Here is a 15625-nt window from a genome sequence, read left to right on the forward strand (position 1 = left end):
GCATGGATTAAAGAAACTTTAAAATGCACAGTGGGAGAGGGATGTAAACAAAATCAAAGATCTGTGATAGGGCAAAAGGAAGTGAGGTTAAATGTTAAAAGCAGTAATAGTTTAAGGTGAAGAGTAGTTTTATCAGAACAAAAGCACAAAGGATGTTCAAAAGCAGAATAATTTTTTGAAGTTACTCAAGGGATATGAAGTGAATGACAGAAATGTGGAAAACAAAGCCTCTGGTCCTAGACTGGAGGTTGCAGTAGAGATAATCAACCAGGGAACTATCCAGCAAATCCTGTTGGAAAATGACGATGTGGGCAACACTGAGCTTAATTATGGAAGCTAATAGGTTGTACACGCTGCTTTCGAGAAAGTAGAGGAAATATGATTTGAAGAAATGAAAATAAGCAACAGAGAACACTTACCATTATTTAGATGACGCACACAATCCTGAAACACAGCATGCCACTTCTGCTGCTCTTTCTCTGATACAACACAAAAGTAGTAATGATGTCCATACGGATGCCATAAAATGGTGCAGTACTCTGTTGGCCACTTCAGAAATGGAGAACTGCTTGCCTTTCCTTTGATTCCTAGGAGAGATAAAGAAGAATGTTTCTCTCAATTGCAACTCTCTCACTTTGCCATGAACATTTCTACAAGAACAAAAGATTGGAGGAGCAAGTTATATGGTCCCTCAGAACTATTCCACTATTCAATGAGAACAATCTGCTCTTGGCTTCAACACCACTTTTTTTTTGCCTGTTTTCTATAATTCCAAACATTCCAATTGACCAAAAAACAGTCTAACTCTACCCCTGCAGCTCTGTTGGGCAGAAAATCTGAACATATTACAACTCTCAGAGAAGTAGTTCAACCTCATCTCCATCTTAAATGGAGAACTCTTTATTCTGAAACCATGGCCCCTAGATTCTCTGATGGCAGGAAACAGCCTTTCAGCATGTAGCTTGTCAAGCAAATAAAATTAAGTCTCATTCTTCTAAACCCCATACAGAGTATCGGCCTAATTTGCTCAATTCTAGGAAACAAACCAGTAACCTCCTCTCAACTGCCTCCTATGCAAGTATATCCCTTCTTAAAAAGGGCAGCAAAACTGTACACTGTATTCCGGGTATGGCCTCAACAATGTAATGTATGATTGCAGAAAGACTTAATTGCTTTTATACATCATTTCTCTTATAGTATTGGGTAACATTGCTAATTACTTGTTATAGCTGCGTACTCAGTATATGTTTCATGAACAAGACAGAGCAGTAGTTTATAGTTTCTCCAATTAAACAATGTTCAACTTTTCTACTTTTCCTTCCAAGGTAAAAAAAACACTTTACACTCTGCCCAACTTTTGCCCAGTTAACCAATACTTATTCAGACAGTGTCCTCCTCGCAATTTGCTTTCCCACTGCAGCGGTTAGCGTAATGCTATTACAGTGCCAGTGATCCGGGTTCAATTCCAGCCGCTGTCTGTAAGGAGTTTGTATGTTCTCCCCGTGACTGCGTGGGTTTCCTCCGGGTGCTCTGGTTTCCTCCCACATTCCAAAGACATACAGGTTAGGAAGTTGTGGGCATGCTGTGTTGGCGCCAGAAGCGTGGCGACACTTGCGGGCTGCCCCCAGAACACTCTATGCAAAGATGCATTTCACTGTGTTTCAATGTACATGTGACTAATACAGATATCTTTCTGTTGGCAGCAGATTTAGTTACAAAATATTATCCCTTTGGCCAAAGAATGTCATTGTGGTTCTGGTAGCAGACATACTGCCAGAGTTGCACAGAAACAGGCCCTGTGGACCACCACACCCATGCTGACCTTTTGGCTCATCTACATTAATTCCATTTGCCTGCATTAGGACTGTACCCTTCTATGCCCTGCCTCCTTAAGCATCTGTCTAAATGCCTCTTAAACATAGTAATTATATATGATTGCACCACCATTCCAGAGTCATATAGTAGGGAAGGGTGGAGTCAGGCAGAGTGATAGTGAGAATCGATAGTTAGGGGTACAGAGAGGCATTCCTATGGTCACCAGAATGGTGTGTTGCCTCCCTGGTAGCAAGGTCAAGGATGCATTCTGAGAGGGGAGGGTGAGCAGCCAGAGGTGGTGGGCAGGAAGGGAGGCGAGGTCCTGCAAAGTCATTTTAGGGAGCTAGATAGCAGGAATAAAAAGTAGGAGTTCTAGAGTTATAATCTCAGGATTACTACACGTGCCACATGCTAGTGAAGCCAGAAATAGGAAGATAGTGCAGTTCAATATGCAGCTAAGGAGCTGGTGCAGGAGGGAGGGCTTCGGATATGTGGATCATTGGGCTCTCTTCCAGAGCAGGTGGGACCTGGACAAGAGGGATGGGTTGCACCTGAACTGGAGGGGAAGCAATATCCTCGCAGGGAAGCTCATTAGTGCTACTCAGGGTGGTTTAAACCAGAATGGCAGGGGAGTGAGAACCAGAGCAGCAAGGCAGCAAGTGGAGGGATTGAGGGGAAGGGTGATGTTATGACCAGTGAGTCTGAAAGGACAGGTAGGGAAAGGTTAATGAACACAGTGGGACTGATGGGCTGAAGTGTGCTTATTTCAATGCAAGGAATATTATGGGCAAGGCAGATAAACTTAGAGCATGGATCAGTACACGGAACTATGATGTTGTGTCCATTACTTTCACATGACTGCGAGAGGGACAGGACCATCACCTCAATGTTCCTGGGTTTCATTGGTTAGACAAGATAGAGAGGGATTTAAAAGAGGTGGAGGAATTGCATTACTAATCAGGGAGCATGTCAGAGCTGCACTCAGAGAGGACAAACTGGAGGGGTCATCCACTGGGGTAATAAGAGTAGAGCTCAAAAATGAAGGTGCATTCACTCTGATGGGGTTATACTATAAGTCTCCCAATAGCTACCAAGAGTTGGAGGAACGGATATGTGCACAGATTATGGAAAAATGTAAAAGCAACAGGGTTGTCATAGTGGGTGACTTTAACTTCTCCAATATTGACTGGAACCTCCTTAGTGCAAGTGGCTTAGATGGGGAAGAATTTCTTAGGTGCATCCAAGAGGGCTAGATGAGGGCCCATACTGAACCTTGTTTTAGGAAGTGAGCCTGGAAGGTGACTGGCCTTTCGATGGAGGAGCATTCTGGAAATAGTGATACAACTCCTTAAGTTTTAGGCTAGTTCTGAATAAAGAAAAGTCACTAAATTGCAGGAAGGCAAATTACAACATTATTAGACAGGACCTAGGGGGAGTTAATTGAGAGCAGCTGTTATCGGGCAAGTCCACATCTGACAGGGAGGAAGCTGTTTAAAGACCAGCATGTTCTAGAAAGGAAGGAGGACAAGGATGGCAAGGTAAGGGAAACTTGGATGACAAGATAGATTGTGAATTTAGTCAAAAAGGAAAAGGAAGCATATGTAGATTTTAGGCAGATAAAAATCAGACAGGTTCCTTGAAGAATATAAACAAAGCAGGAAAGAACTCAAGCAGGGAATTAGGAAAGCAAAAAGGGGCCATGAAAAGTCCTTGGCAAGTAAGCTTAAAGAGAATCCCAAGGCATTGTGTACATACATTAAAAACAAGAGCATAACAAGGGAGAGGGTAGGACCACTCAAGGATAAAGGAGAGAATTTATGCTTGGAGTCAAAGGATGTGGGTGAGGTACTAAACCAGTAGGATATACAGTTACAGATATGGGTGAAGAAATGGCAGTTGGAGTTTAATCTCCTCCATTCCCTGTATATTCACGTGCCAACTGCACAGGATGTCGTAACTTTTATACAGAGTGTCCTGATTGATGAAGGCCAGTGTGCTAAACGTCTTTTTCACCACCCTACCTGTGACGCCGCTTTCAATGAACACTGCACTTGTACTCCAAGGTCCCTCTGTTCCATTACACTCCCTAGTACCCTACCATTCATTGTACAAGTCCTACACTGGTTTGACTTTCCAAAGTGCATTATCTCACACTTATCTGTATTGAAATCCATTTGCCATTCCTCGGCCCACTTCCCTAACTGATCAAGATCCCCCTGTAATCTACCTTTTTGGTTACCTCTTCAAAAGACTCTAAAAGGTTCGCCTAGCCTGACTTTCCGAATCAGACTCTTGTCTATCCAAATGGTGGTAGACCCCGTCCTTCAGAATTCTCTTCAGTATCTTCCCCACTACTGATGTCAGGCTGACCAGCCTATGGTTCCCTGGTCTGTCCTTGCTAATTTTCTTAAATAACAACATTAGCCACCTTCCATTAGACGTCTTCGGGAACTTCACCAGTGGCTAACGATGAAGGAACTATCTCTGCAACGGCCTCCGCAATTTCTTTTCTACCCTCCCACAAAGTCCGAGGATGCATTTGGTCAGGCCCTGGGAATTAATCCACCTGAATACGCTGTAAGGCTGCAAATACCTCCTCCCTGGTAATATGAATTTCCTCCAAAAAAAATCTTCACTAGTTTCCCTTATCTCTTGAGTAACCATGAGTTTCTCCTTAGTAAACTCCAAGGAGAAATATTCATTAAAAATCCCACCCATCTCCTGTGGCTCGAGAAATAGGCAACTCTGCTGATCTCCAAGGGAACCTACTCTCTCCCTAGCCACCCTTTTATTCTTTATATAGCTATTGAATCACTTGGGATTTTCCTTAACCTTACCTGTCAGATCCATCTCATATCCTCTCTTTGCCCTCCTGGTTTCCCTCTTAAGAGTATTCATGGTAGTATCGCAGTTAGCGCAACGCTATTACAGCACCAGCAACCCAGGTTCAATTCTGGCTGCTGTCTGTAAGGATCTTGTATGTTCTACCCGTGTCTGCATGGGTTTCCTCCGTGCGCTCCAGTTTCCTCTCACATTCCAAAGGCGTACAGGTTAGAAAGTTGTGGGCATGCTGTGTTGGCACCAGAAGCGTGGTGAGACTTGCGGGCTGTCCCCAGAACACTCAACACAAAAGATGCATTTCACAGTGTGTTTCGATGTACGTGTGACTAATAAAGATATCTTATCTCAATATCTCGTCAGCCAAGCTTTCTTGGCTAATTAAATAAAGTAGGGATGCAGGATCAGATGATGTGTTGTAGCTGCACGATGTGGGAGCTGATGGACCCCATTGTGGTTCCTGGCTGCCACATCTGCAGCAAGTGTTGGTTGCTTGCGGAACTCAGGCTCAAAGTTGATGGCCTCGCATCTGAGCTTCAAACATTGTGATGCGTCAGGGAGGGGGAGAGTTACATGGACGCTGTGTTTCAGGAGGCAGTCACACACATTAGATTAACTACTTCAAATTCAGTCTGTGGTCAGGGACAAGAGGGTGTGACTGCGAGTGAGGCAGGTAGGGGGATCCAAGAGGCAGTGCTGGAGGAGCCTCAGCCCTCGAGCTCATCCAACAGGTCTGAGATTCTTGCTCCCTGTGCGGATGAGACTGGGGGCTATAGGAAGGATGAGCACCCGAACCGTGTCACGTTGTTCAGGAAGCCATTCAAGAAGAGGGGAGAGAAGAGAGATGTAGTTGTAATTGGGGATAGTATAGTCAGGGGAATAGACATAATTCTCTATCGCAAGAATTGAGAGTCCCGAAGGATGTGCTGCCTACCTGGTGCCCTGGTTTGGAACATCCCATCTGACCTGTAGAGGAATTTGGAGTGGGAAGGGAAAGATCCAGTTGTCATGGTCCACGTGGGTACCAACGACATAGGTCGAACAAGGAAAGAGGTTTGGCTGAGGGAATTTGAGCAGCTAGGGACTAAATTAAAAAGCGAACCAAAAATGTAACCTCCGGATTGCTACCTGAGCCACGTGCAAATTGGCACAGGGTCAATAAGTTTTGAGAATTAAATGCGTGGCTCGAAGATTGGTGTGTGAGCAGTGGCTTTGAATTTGTGGGACATTGGCACCAGTAATGGGGAAGGAGACAGCTGTTCTGATGGGACGGGCTCCACCTGAACCATGCTGGGACCAGGGTCCAGGTGAATCACATGACTAGGGCTTTAAACTAAATCGTAGGGGAGTGGGTTCAACAGATTGAAAAAGTATGGATAAAGTTAAAGGGAAAGAGTGCAGGACAGGTAACTGAAGTCTCCAGAATAAAGAAGAAGACAGAAAGTTTAGAAAGGGATAAGAATTTAACTTCAGGCAACATGGAGGAAAATTTGAGAAGAAGGGTGGTAAATACAGGACTGAAGGTGTCATATTTGAATGCACGCAGTATACGAAATAAGGTAGATGAGCCTATAGCAGTTAGAAATTGGCAGGTATGACGCTGTGGGCATCGCAGAGTCATGGTTGAAAGAAGGTCACAGCTGGGAGCTAAGCAACCAAGGATACACATCCTATCGAAAAGACAGGCAGGTGGGCAGAGGGGGTGGGGTGACTCTCTTGGTTAAAATGAAAGCAAATTCTCAGCAAGAAGTGACATAGGATCAGAAGATGTAGAATCCCTGTCGGTAGAGTTAAGAAACTGCAGGGGTAAAAAGACCCTGTTGAGAGTTATATATATAGGCCTCCAAATAGTAGGCAGGATGTGGGGTACAAATTACAACAGGAGATAGAAAAGGAATGTAAAAAGAGCAATGTTACGGTGGTCATGGGGATTTCAATATGCAGGTAGATTGGGAAAATCAAGTTGGTATTGGATCCCAAGAGAAAGCCTATGAGATGGCTCTTTAGAGCAGCTTGTGGTCAAGCCCACTAGGGAAAAGGCAATTCTGGATTTGGTGCTGTGCAATGAACCAGATTTGATTAGGGAGCTGAAGGTAAAGGAACCCTTAGAAGGCAGTGATCATAATATGATAAACTCACCCTCAGCTTGAGAGGGAGAAGCTAAAATTGGATGTAGCCGTATTACAGTTGAGTAAAGGTAACTGCAGAGGCACGAGAGAGCAGCTGGCTAAAGTTGATTGGAAGGGGACCCTAGCAGGGATGACATTAGAACAGCCATGGCAGGAGTTTCTGGGAGTAATTTGGAAGATGAAAGGTCAGTTCATCCCAGCATTCTAAAGTGAGGATGAGCCAACTGTGGCTGACAATGGAAGTCAAAGACAGCATAAAAGCAAAAGAGAGGGCATACGATATTGCAAAAATTAGTGGGAAGCTAGAGGATTGGGAAGCTTTTAAAAACCAACAGAAGGCAACTAGGAAAGCAAGAAGGGGAGAAAAGATGAAATGTGAAGGTAAGCTCACCATTAATATAAGAGGATACCAGAAGTTTTTTCAGATATATAAAGAGTTAAAGAGAGGCAAGAGGGAAATCGGACCACTGAAAAGTGACGCTGGAGATGCAGTAATGGGGAACAAAGAAATGACGGATGAACTAACTATTTTGCGTCAGTCTTCACAGTGGAAGACACCAGTAACATGCCAGAAATTCGAGAGAGTCAGGGGGCAGAATTGAGTGTGGTTGCTATTATTGAGGAGAAGGTGCTTGGGAAGTTGAAAGGTCTGAAGGTAGATAAGTCACCTGGACTGGATGGACTACAGCCCAGGGCTCTGAAAGAGGTAGCTGAAGAGACTGTGGAGGCATTAGTACTGATCTTTCACAAATCATGAGATTCAGGAATGGTTCTGGACAACTGAAAAATCACAAAGGTCATTCCAAACTTTAAGAAGGGAGGGAGACAAAAGACAGGAAATTATAGGCCAGTTCGCCTGACTTCAGTGGTTGGTAAGATATTAGAGTCCGGACTCCATTCTGACCTCCTGTGCTGTCTGTGTGGAGTTTTCACATTACCCACACATAATCAAAGACCCCACCCACCCGGGTCACTCTCTCTTCTCTCCTCTTCCATCAGGTAGAAGATACAGGAGCCTGAGAGCACATACCACCAGGCTTAAGGACAGCTTCTATCCTCGTGATAAGACTATTGAACGGTTCCCTCATATGATGAGATTGGACTCTGACCTTATGATCTACCTTGTTGTGACCTTGCACCTTATTGCACTGCACTTTCTCTGCAGCTGTGACACTTTACTCTGTACTGTTATTGTTTTTACCTGTACTACCTCAATGCACTCTGTACTAACTCAATGTAGCTGCACTGTGTAATGAATTGACCTGTATGATCAGTATGCAAGACACGTTTTTCACTGTACCTCAGTACAAGTGACAATAATAAACCAATACCAATTATTAAGGATGAGGTCTCAGGGTACTTGGAAGCACATGATGAAACAGGCCAAAGTCAGCATGATTTCCTTAAGGGGAAATCTTGCCCAACAAATCTGTTGGAATTCTTTCAGGAAGTAACAGGCAGGATAGACAAAGGAGAGTCAGTGGATGTTGTTTACTTGAATTTTCAGAAGGCCTTTGACAAGGTGCCACACGAGGCTACTAAACAAGATAGGAGCTCATGGTATCACAGAAAAGGTACCAGCATGGATAGAAGGTTGGCTGACTGGCAGAAGGCAAAGAGTGGGAATAAAGGGCGCCTTTTCTGGTTGGTGGTGTTCCGCAGGGGTCTGTGTTGGGTCCGTGTTGGGTCCGCTACTTTTCACGTTATATGCCAATGATCTGGATGACAGAATTGATGGCTTTGTGGCTAGGTTTGCGGATGATACAAAGATAGGTGGAGAGGCAGGCCGTGTTGAGAAAACAGGGAGTCTGCAGAAGGATTTGGATAGGTTGGGACAATGGGCAAAAAAGTGGCAGATGGAACAGTGCAGGAAAGTGTACGATCGTGCACTCTGGTAGAAGGAATAAAGGTGTAGACTATTTTCCAAACAGGGAGTGAATTCAGAAATCGGAGGTGCAAAGGGACTTGGGAATCCTCGTGCAGGATTGCCTAAAGGTTAACTTGCAAGTTGAGTCGTTAGTAAGGAAGTCAAATGCAATGTTAGCATTCATTTTGAGAGGACTAGAATATAAAAGCAAAGATGTAATGCTGAGACAAAAAGGCATTGGTCAGACTACATTTGGAGTATTGTGAGCAGTTTTGGGCCTCATAGGGGTAGGTTTTGGGCCCCATCAATAGGTTCTTGATTACCAAGGCTGTCAAAGGATATGGGGAGAAGGCAGGAGAATGGGGTTGAGAGGGAAAAATAAATCAGCCATGATTGAATGGCAGAGCACATTTGATGGGCCAAATATCCTAATTCTGCTCCCATGTCTTATGGTTCCATAAACTTGCCAGTTTTACCCTAACAGTAACATAATGCTCCTTGACTCTTGATTTTACACTCTTAAAAGCCTCCCACTTGCTATTCGTTCCTTTCCCTTCAAGCAGGCTCACCCAACTGACCTCTGCTAGATCCTGCCTACCCTAATTCCGCAAAACTAGCCCTACTCCAGTTTAGTACCCCAACCTGTGGACCTGTCCTATCCTCTTCCATCAATATCTTAAAACGAATAGAACTATAGTCACTAGAGCGAAAGTGCTCCCTGACTGTCACTTCAGTTACTTGCCCAACCTTGTTCCCTAAGAGGAGGTCCAGTATTGCACTCTCCCGAGGAGGGTCCTCTATATATTGACTCAGGAAACTTTCCCGGACACACATCACAAATTCCACCCCATCCAGGCCCTTAACACTCTAAGCAGTCCAGTCAATACTAGGGAAATTAAAATAGCCCACTAATGCAACCCTATTATTCTTACAACTATGAGCAATTTCTCTTCACACCTATGTCCTTCAGTTTTATTCACCCCTCATAAAGAAGAAAGTTTCCTGCAGTCTAACCCACCTATACTCCTCGTAACTTTATACACTTCAATCATGTCCCCTCTTAACTTCCTCCACTCCAGGAAAAACAGACCTAGTTTCTCCAGTCTCTCCTCATAACTGAAATGCCTTCAGGACATGACTTCAGGAAAGGGGGCAGTGTATATGCACCTGTCTACATCAATGGTGCTGAGGTCGAGAGGGTTGACAGCTTCAAGTTCCTGGGTGTGAACATCACCAACAGCCTGTCCTGGTCAAATCACATAGATGCCACGGCCAAGAAAGCACATCAGCGCCTCCACTTCTTCAGGAGGCTAAAGAAATTTGGTCTGTCCCCTTTCACTCTCACCAACTTTTACAGATGCACCATAGAAAGCATCCGACCTGCATGTATCACGGCTTGGTACGGCAATTGCTATGTCCAGGACTGCAAGAAGCTGCAGAGAGTTGTGGACACAACCCAGCGCATCACGGACACCAGCCTCCCCTCCTTGGACTCTGTCTTTACCTCTCGTTGTCTTGGTGCAGCAGCCGGCATAATCAAAGACCCCACCCACCTGGGACATTCTCTCTTCTCTCCTCTTCCATCGGGTAGAAGACACAGGTGCCTGAGGGCACGTACCACCAGACTTAAGGACAGCTTCTACCCCACTGTGATAAGATTATTGAACGGTTCCCTTATACGATGAGATGGACTATGACCTCACGATCTACCTTGTTGTGACCTTGCACCTTATTGCACTGCACTTTCTCTGCAGCTGTGACACTTTACTCTGTACTATTACTGTTTTTACCTGTACTACATCAATGCACTTTGTACTAACTCAAAGTAACTGCACTGTGTAATGAATTGACCCGTACGATCGGTTTGTAAGACAAGCTTTTCGCTGTACCTCGGTACAAGTGACAATAATAAACCAATACCAATGCCAAATGCATCATCCCAGGCAACATCCTGGTGAATCTCCTCTGCACCCTCTCCAGTGCGATCACATCCTATAAAGTAGTGACCAGGACTGCACACACCAGAGGTCTGACAAATGTTTTATAAAGTTGGAGCATACCCCCTCCTGCCCTTGCATTCAATGCACCAACTAACGAAGGCCAGAATCCCACATGGCTTCTTAACCACATTATCTTCCTGCATTGTCACATTCAAGAATCTTTAGAATTGCATGCAAAGCTTCCTCTGTTCCTTAAAATCCCCTAGGATCTGACCAAGGTGTATGTCCTAGCCTCATTAATACTCCCAAAATGCATCACGTCACATTTATCAGGATTACACTCCATTTGTCATTTTTCACCCATTTCACCAACACTATTTATCACCCTGTTAGCTTAAGACTCCATTCCACACTGTCAACAACTCTACCAATCTTTGTGTTAACTGCAAACTTACTGATAATGCCACCTACATCCACATCCAAATTCAAATAGTTCACATATACTGCAAACAGCAAGGTTCCCCATTGAACACCACTAGTCACTGGCATCCAATCACAAAAACAACCCTCCACCATCACCCTCAGTCTCCTGTTGCCATGGAATCCAGGGTTAGGTTGCCCTGGATCCCATGGGCCTTACCTTTTGCACGAGTCTCCCATATGGGGCCTTGTTTAAGGCCTTAATGATGTTCATGTAAATCACATCTAATGTACTGCCCTTGTCAATACATTTAGTTACCTCAAGAAGTTCAATCAGATTGGTCAGACAAGATCTGCCCTTGATAAAGCCATGCTGCCTATCTCTGATTAGTCCCTGCCTTTCCAAGTGATCAGTAATCCTGTCCCTCAGAACATTTTCCAATAACTTCCCTCCTACCTCACAGATCTGTAATTGCCAGGCGTTTCCCTGCTGCCCTTCATCAAGATCACGTTTGCTGTCCTCCAGTCAGTTGGTACCTCACTTGTGGCTAATGAAGATATGGAAGTGCCAGCCAGTAATCTTTTCCCTTGACTCCCTCAGCAGCAAGGTACTAGAATTTCACCTTCCCCTTCGCTGAGTTATCCAAATCAAAGTCTGCTTCCTTTGTGAACACCAATGAAAACTATTCATTTAGGACCTCACCTATGCCTTCTGGCTCCACACACAAATTCCCTTTGTTGTCCCTCATGTACCCTACTTTTCCCCTGGTAATTCTTTAATCAGAATCAGAAGAGGACATCTTCAAGAGGCAGTGCCTCAAGAAGGTGGCATCCATTACCAAGGACCCTCACCAGCTGGGACATGCCCTCTTCTTATTACTACCATCAGGGTGGTGGTACAGGCACTTGAAGACCCACTTTCAATGATTCAGAAACAGCTTCTTCCCCTCCGCCATCAGATTTCATCAGATCAATGAACACCACCTTGTTATTCTTTTTTGTTGTAATATTTATTTCTGTAATTTATAGTGATTTTATGCCTTTGCACTGTACTGCTGCCACAAAACACATTTCATGTCATACAAATCAGTGATAATAAATCCCATTCTGATTCTGAGGGCCATAGCTCCCTGGAAGTGACAACACAAGTAGATAGAGTGATAAAGTTGCAGTAGAGCATGCTTGCCTTCATTGGTTGGTGCACGGAGCATAAGAGTCAGGAAGTCATGTTGCAGTTGTATAAAATTTTGGTTTTCCACATTTGGAGTAGTGTGCAATTCTGGTCGCCCGATTACAGTTAGGATGCAATGGCTTTGGAGAGGGTGCAGAAGAGGTTCACCAGGATGCTGTCTGGATTAGAGAGCATAGGCTACAAGGAGAGGTTGGACAAACTTGGATTGTTTTCTCTGGAATATCAAAGGCTGAGGTTTACAAAATTATGAGAGGCATAGATAGGGTAGATGGATTTTTTTCCCCCAAATACTAGAGGACATAGCTTTAAGGTGGTGGTGGTGATTGTGTGTGTGTGGGGGGGGGGGGGAGGTGTTGCTGGTGGGTCGTTTAAAGGAGAAGAGAGAGAAAATGGTGAAAGACTAAACTGTTACCCTAACATCAATTGTAGGGGAAAGTGCTGAAATCGATAATGAAGATTGTAACAATAGAATATCTGAAGATTGCTGAGCCTTTGGCTAGGATCTTCGAGTCCTCGTTGTCCACGGGAATGGTACCAGAGGATTGGAGGGTGGCAAATGTTGTCCCCTTATTCAAAAAAGGTAGTAGGGACAGTCCGGGGAATTATAGACCAGTGAGCCTTACGTCTGTGGTGGGCAAGCTGTTGGAAAGGATGCTTAGAGATACGATCTATGAGCATTTAGAGAATCATGGTCTGATCAGGGACAGCCAGCATGGCTTTGTGAAGGGCAGATCATGTCTCACAACCCTGGTACTGCTCTTTGAAGAGGTGACCAGACAGATTGATGAGAGTGGTGCAGTAGATGTGGGCTACATGGATTTTAGTAGACATTTGGCAAGGTTCCACATGGTAGGCTTCTTCAGAAGGTCAGAGGGCATGGGATCCAGGGAAGCTTGGCCATGTGGATTCAGAATTGGCTTGCCTGTAGAAAGCAGAGGGGTGTGGTGGAGGGAATGCATTCAGATTGGAGGGCTGTGACTAGTGGTGTCCCACAAGGAGCAGTTCTGGGACCTCTGCTTTTCGTGATTTTTATTGATGACTTGGATGAGAAGGTAGAAGGGTGGGTTAGCAAGTTTGCAGACGACACAAAGGTTGGTGGTGTTGTGGATAGTGTAGAGGATTGTCGAAGATTGCAGAGGGACATTGATAGGATGCAGAACTGGGTTCAGAAGTGGCAGATGGAGTTCAATCCAGAGAAGTGTGAGGTGGTACACTTTGGAAGGACAAACTCCAAGGCGGAGTACAAAGTTAATGGCAGGATTCTGGGTAGTATAGAGGAGCAGGGGGATCTGGGGGTCCATATCCACATATCACTGAAAGTTGCCTCACAGGTGGATAGGGTAGTTAAGAAAGCTCATGGGATGTTAACTTTCATAAGTCGAGGGATCGAGCTTAAGAGCCGCAAGGTAATGATGCAGCTCCATAAAACTCTGGTTAGACCACACTTACAGAGTACCGTATCCAGTTCTGGTCACCTCATTATAGGAAGGATGTGGAAGCATTGGAAAGGGTGCAGAGGAGATTTACCAGGATGCTGCCTGGTATAGAGAGTATGCATTATGAAGAGAGACTAAGGGAGCTAGGGCCTTTCTCTTTGGAGAGAAGGACGATGAGAGGAGACATGATAGAGGTCTACAAAATATTAAGAGGAAAAAGTAGCATGGACAGCCAGTGCCTCTTTCCCAGGGCACCAATGCTCAATACAAGAGGGCATGGCTTTAAAGTAGTGGGTGGGAAGTTCAAGGGAGATATCAGAGGAAGGTTTTTTTTTACCCAGAAAGTGGTTGGGGTATGGAATGCGCTGCCTGGGGTGGTGGAGGAGGCTGGTACCATGGTCAAATTCGAGAGATTACTAGATAAGCATGTGGAGGAATTTAAAATAGAGGGATATGTGGAAGGAAGGGGTGAGATAGTCTTAGGCGAGGTTTAAAGGTCGGCACATCATTGTGGGCTGAAGGGCCTGTGTTGTGCTGTACTGTTCTACGTTAAAAGAATACCTACAAAAAAATAAGAAGATTGAGCAGAATCAGCATGGATTTATGAAAGCGAAATCATTTTTCATATCTGGAATACTGTGCATCCTCCCTTAATGCTGTGTGTGAATGGATTGGAAGTTCAGAGAAATCTTACTCAGCCGAAATGGGCAGGAAAGTCTGGATTGCGTTGGCTTGTATCCACTGGAATTTGGAAGTATGAGAGGGACCTGACTGAAACTTACAAGATCCTGAAAGGCCTTGACAAGGTGCATGTGCAGAAGATGTTTTCTCTGGGGGGAGAATCCAGAACAAGGTTTTGCCCAGTCATGACAGAGTTTGGGTTATTATATACATAGAACAGTACAGTACAGGAACAGGCCCTTTGGCCAACAATGTTGCAGAAACATAGAAAAATTACAGCACAATTCAGGCCCTTCAGTCCACAAAGCTGTCCCTACCCGAGAAATTACTAGACTTACCCATAGCCCTCTATTTTTCTCAGCTCCATGTACCTATCCAATAGTCTCTGGAAAGACCCTATCGTATCCGCCTCCACCACCGTTTCCGGCAGCCAATTCCACGCACTCACCACTCTCTGAGTAAAAAACTTACCCCTGACATCTCCTCAACATCTACTCCCCAGCACCTTAAACCTATGTCCTCTTGTGGCCACCATTTCAGCCCTGGGGAAAAGCCTCTGACTATCTACCCGATCAATACCTCTCATCATCTTATACACCTCTATCAGGTCCCCCCTCATCCTCCGTCTCTCCAAGGAGAAAAGGCCGAGTTACCTCAGCCTGCTTTCATAAGGCATGCTCCGCATCCCAGGCAGCATCCTTGTAAATCTCCTCTGTACCCTCTCCATGGCTTCCACATCTTTCCTGTAGTGAGGCGACCAGAACTGAGCACAATGCTCCAAGTCTGACCAGGGACCTATATAGCCACAACAATACCTCTCAGCTCCTAAATTCAATTCCCTGATTGAAAAAGGACAATATACCATATGCCTTCTTAACCACAGAGTCAACCTGTGCAGCCGCTTTGAGCGTCCTATGGACTCGGACCCCAAGATCCCTCTGATCCTCCACACTGCTGAGAGTCCTACCATTAATACTAATATTCCACCAACATATTTGACCTACCAAAATGAACCACTTCACACTTATGTGGGTTGAACTGCATCTGCCACTTCGCACTTATGTGGGTTGAACTGCATCTGCCACTTCTCAGCCCAACTCTGCATCCTATCTATGTCCCTCTGTAACCTCTGACAGCCCTCCAAACACTATCCACAACACCCCCAACCTTCGTGTCATCCGCAAACTTACTAACCGATCCCTCCATTTCCTCATCCAGGTCGTTTATAAAAACCACAAAGACTAAGGGTCCAAGTACAGACCCCTGAGGTACGCCACTGGTCACCGACCTCCACTCAGAATACGACC

The 15625-nt window shown here is 44.9% G+C and overlaps 1 protein-coding gene across 1 annotated transcript in view; it reads right to left on the minus strand.

The window, feature by feature from the left end:
* Positions 1-15625, minus strand: part of LOC127582165 (protein Niban 2-like) — a 212558-nt gene that overhangs the window by 72002 nt on the left and 124931 nt on the right. Inside the window, exon 5 of the mRNA XM_052037227.1 lies at positions 420-587. Within this exon, the coding sequence (XP_051893187.1) occupies positions 420-587 (168 nt within the window). The remainder of the gene's footprint in view (positions 1-419; positions 588-15625) is intronic.

Source organism: Pristis pectinata, chromosome 23, assembly GCF_009764475.1.
Source record: "Pristis pectinata isolate sPriPec2 chromosome 23, sPriPec2.1.pri, whole genome shotgun sequence".
In the NCBI taxonomy this organism is placed as follows: Eukaryota; Metazoa; Chordata; class Chondrichthyes; order Rhinopristiformes; family Pristidae; genus Pristis; species Pristis pectinata.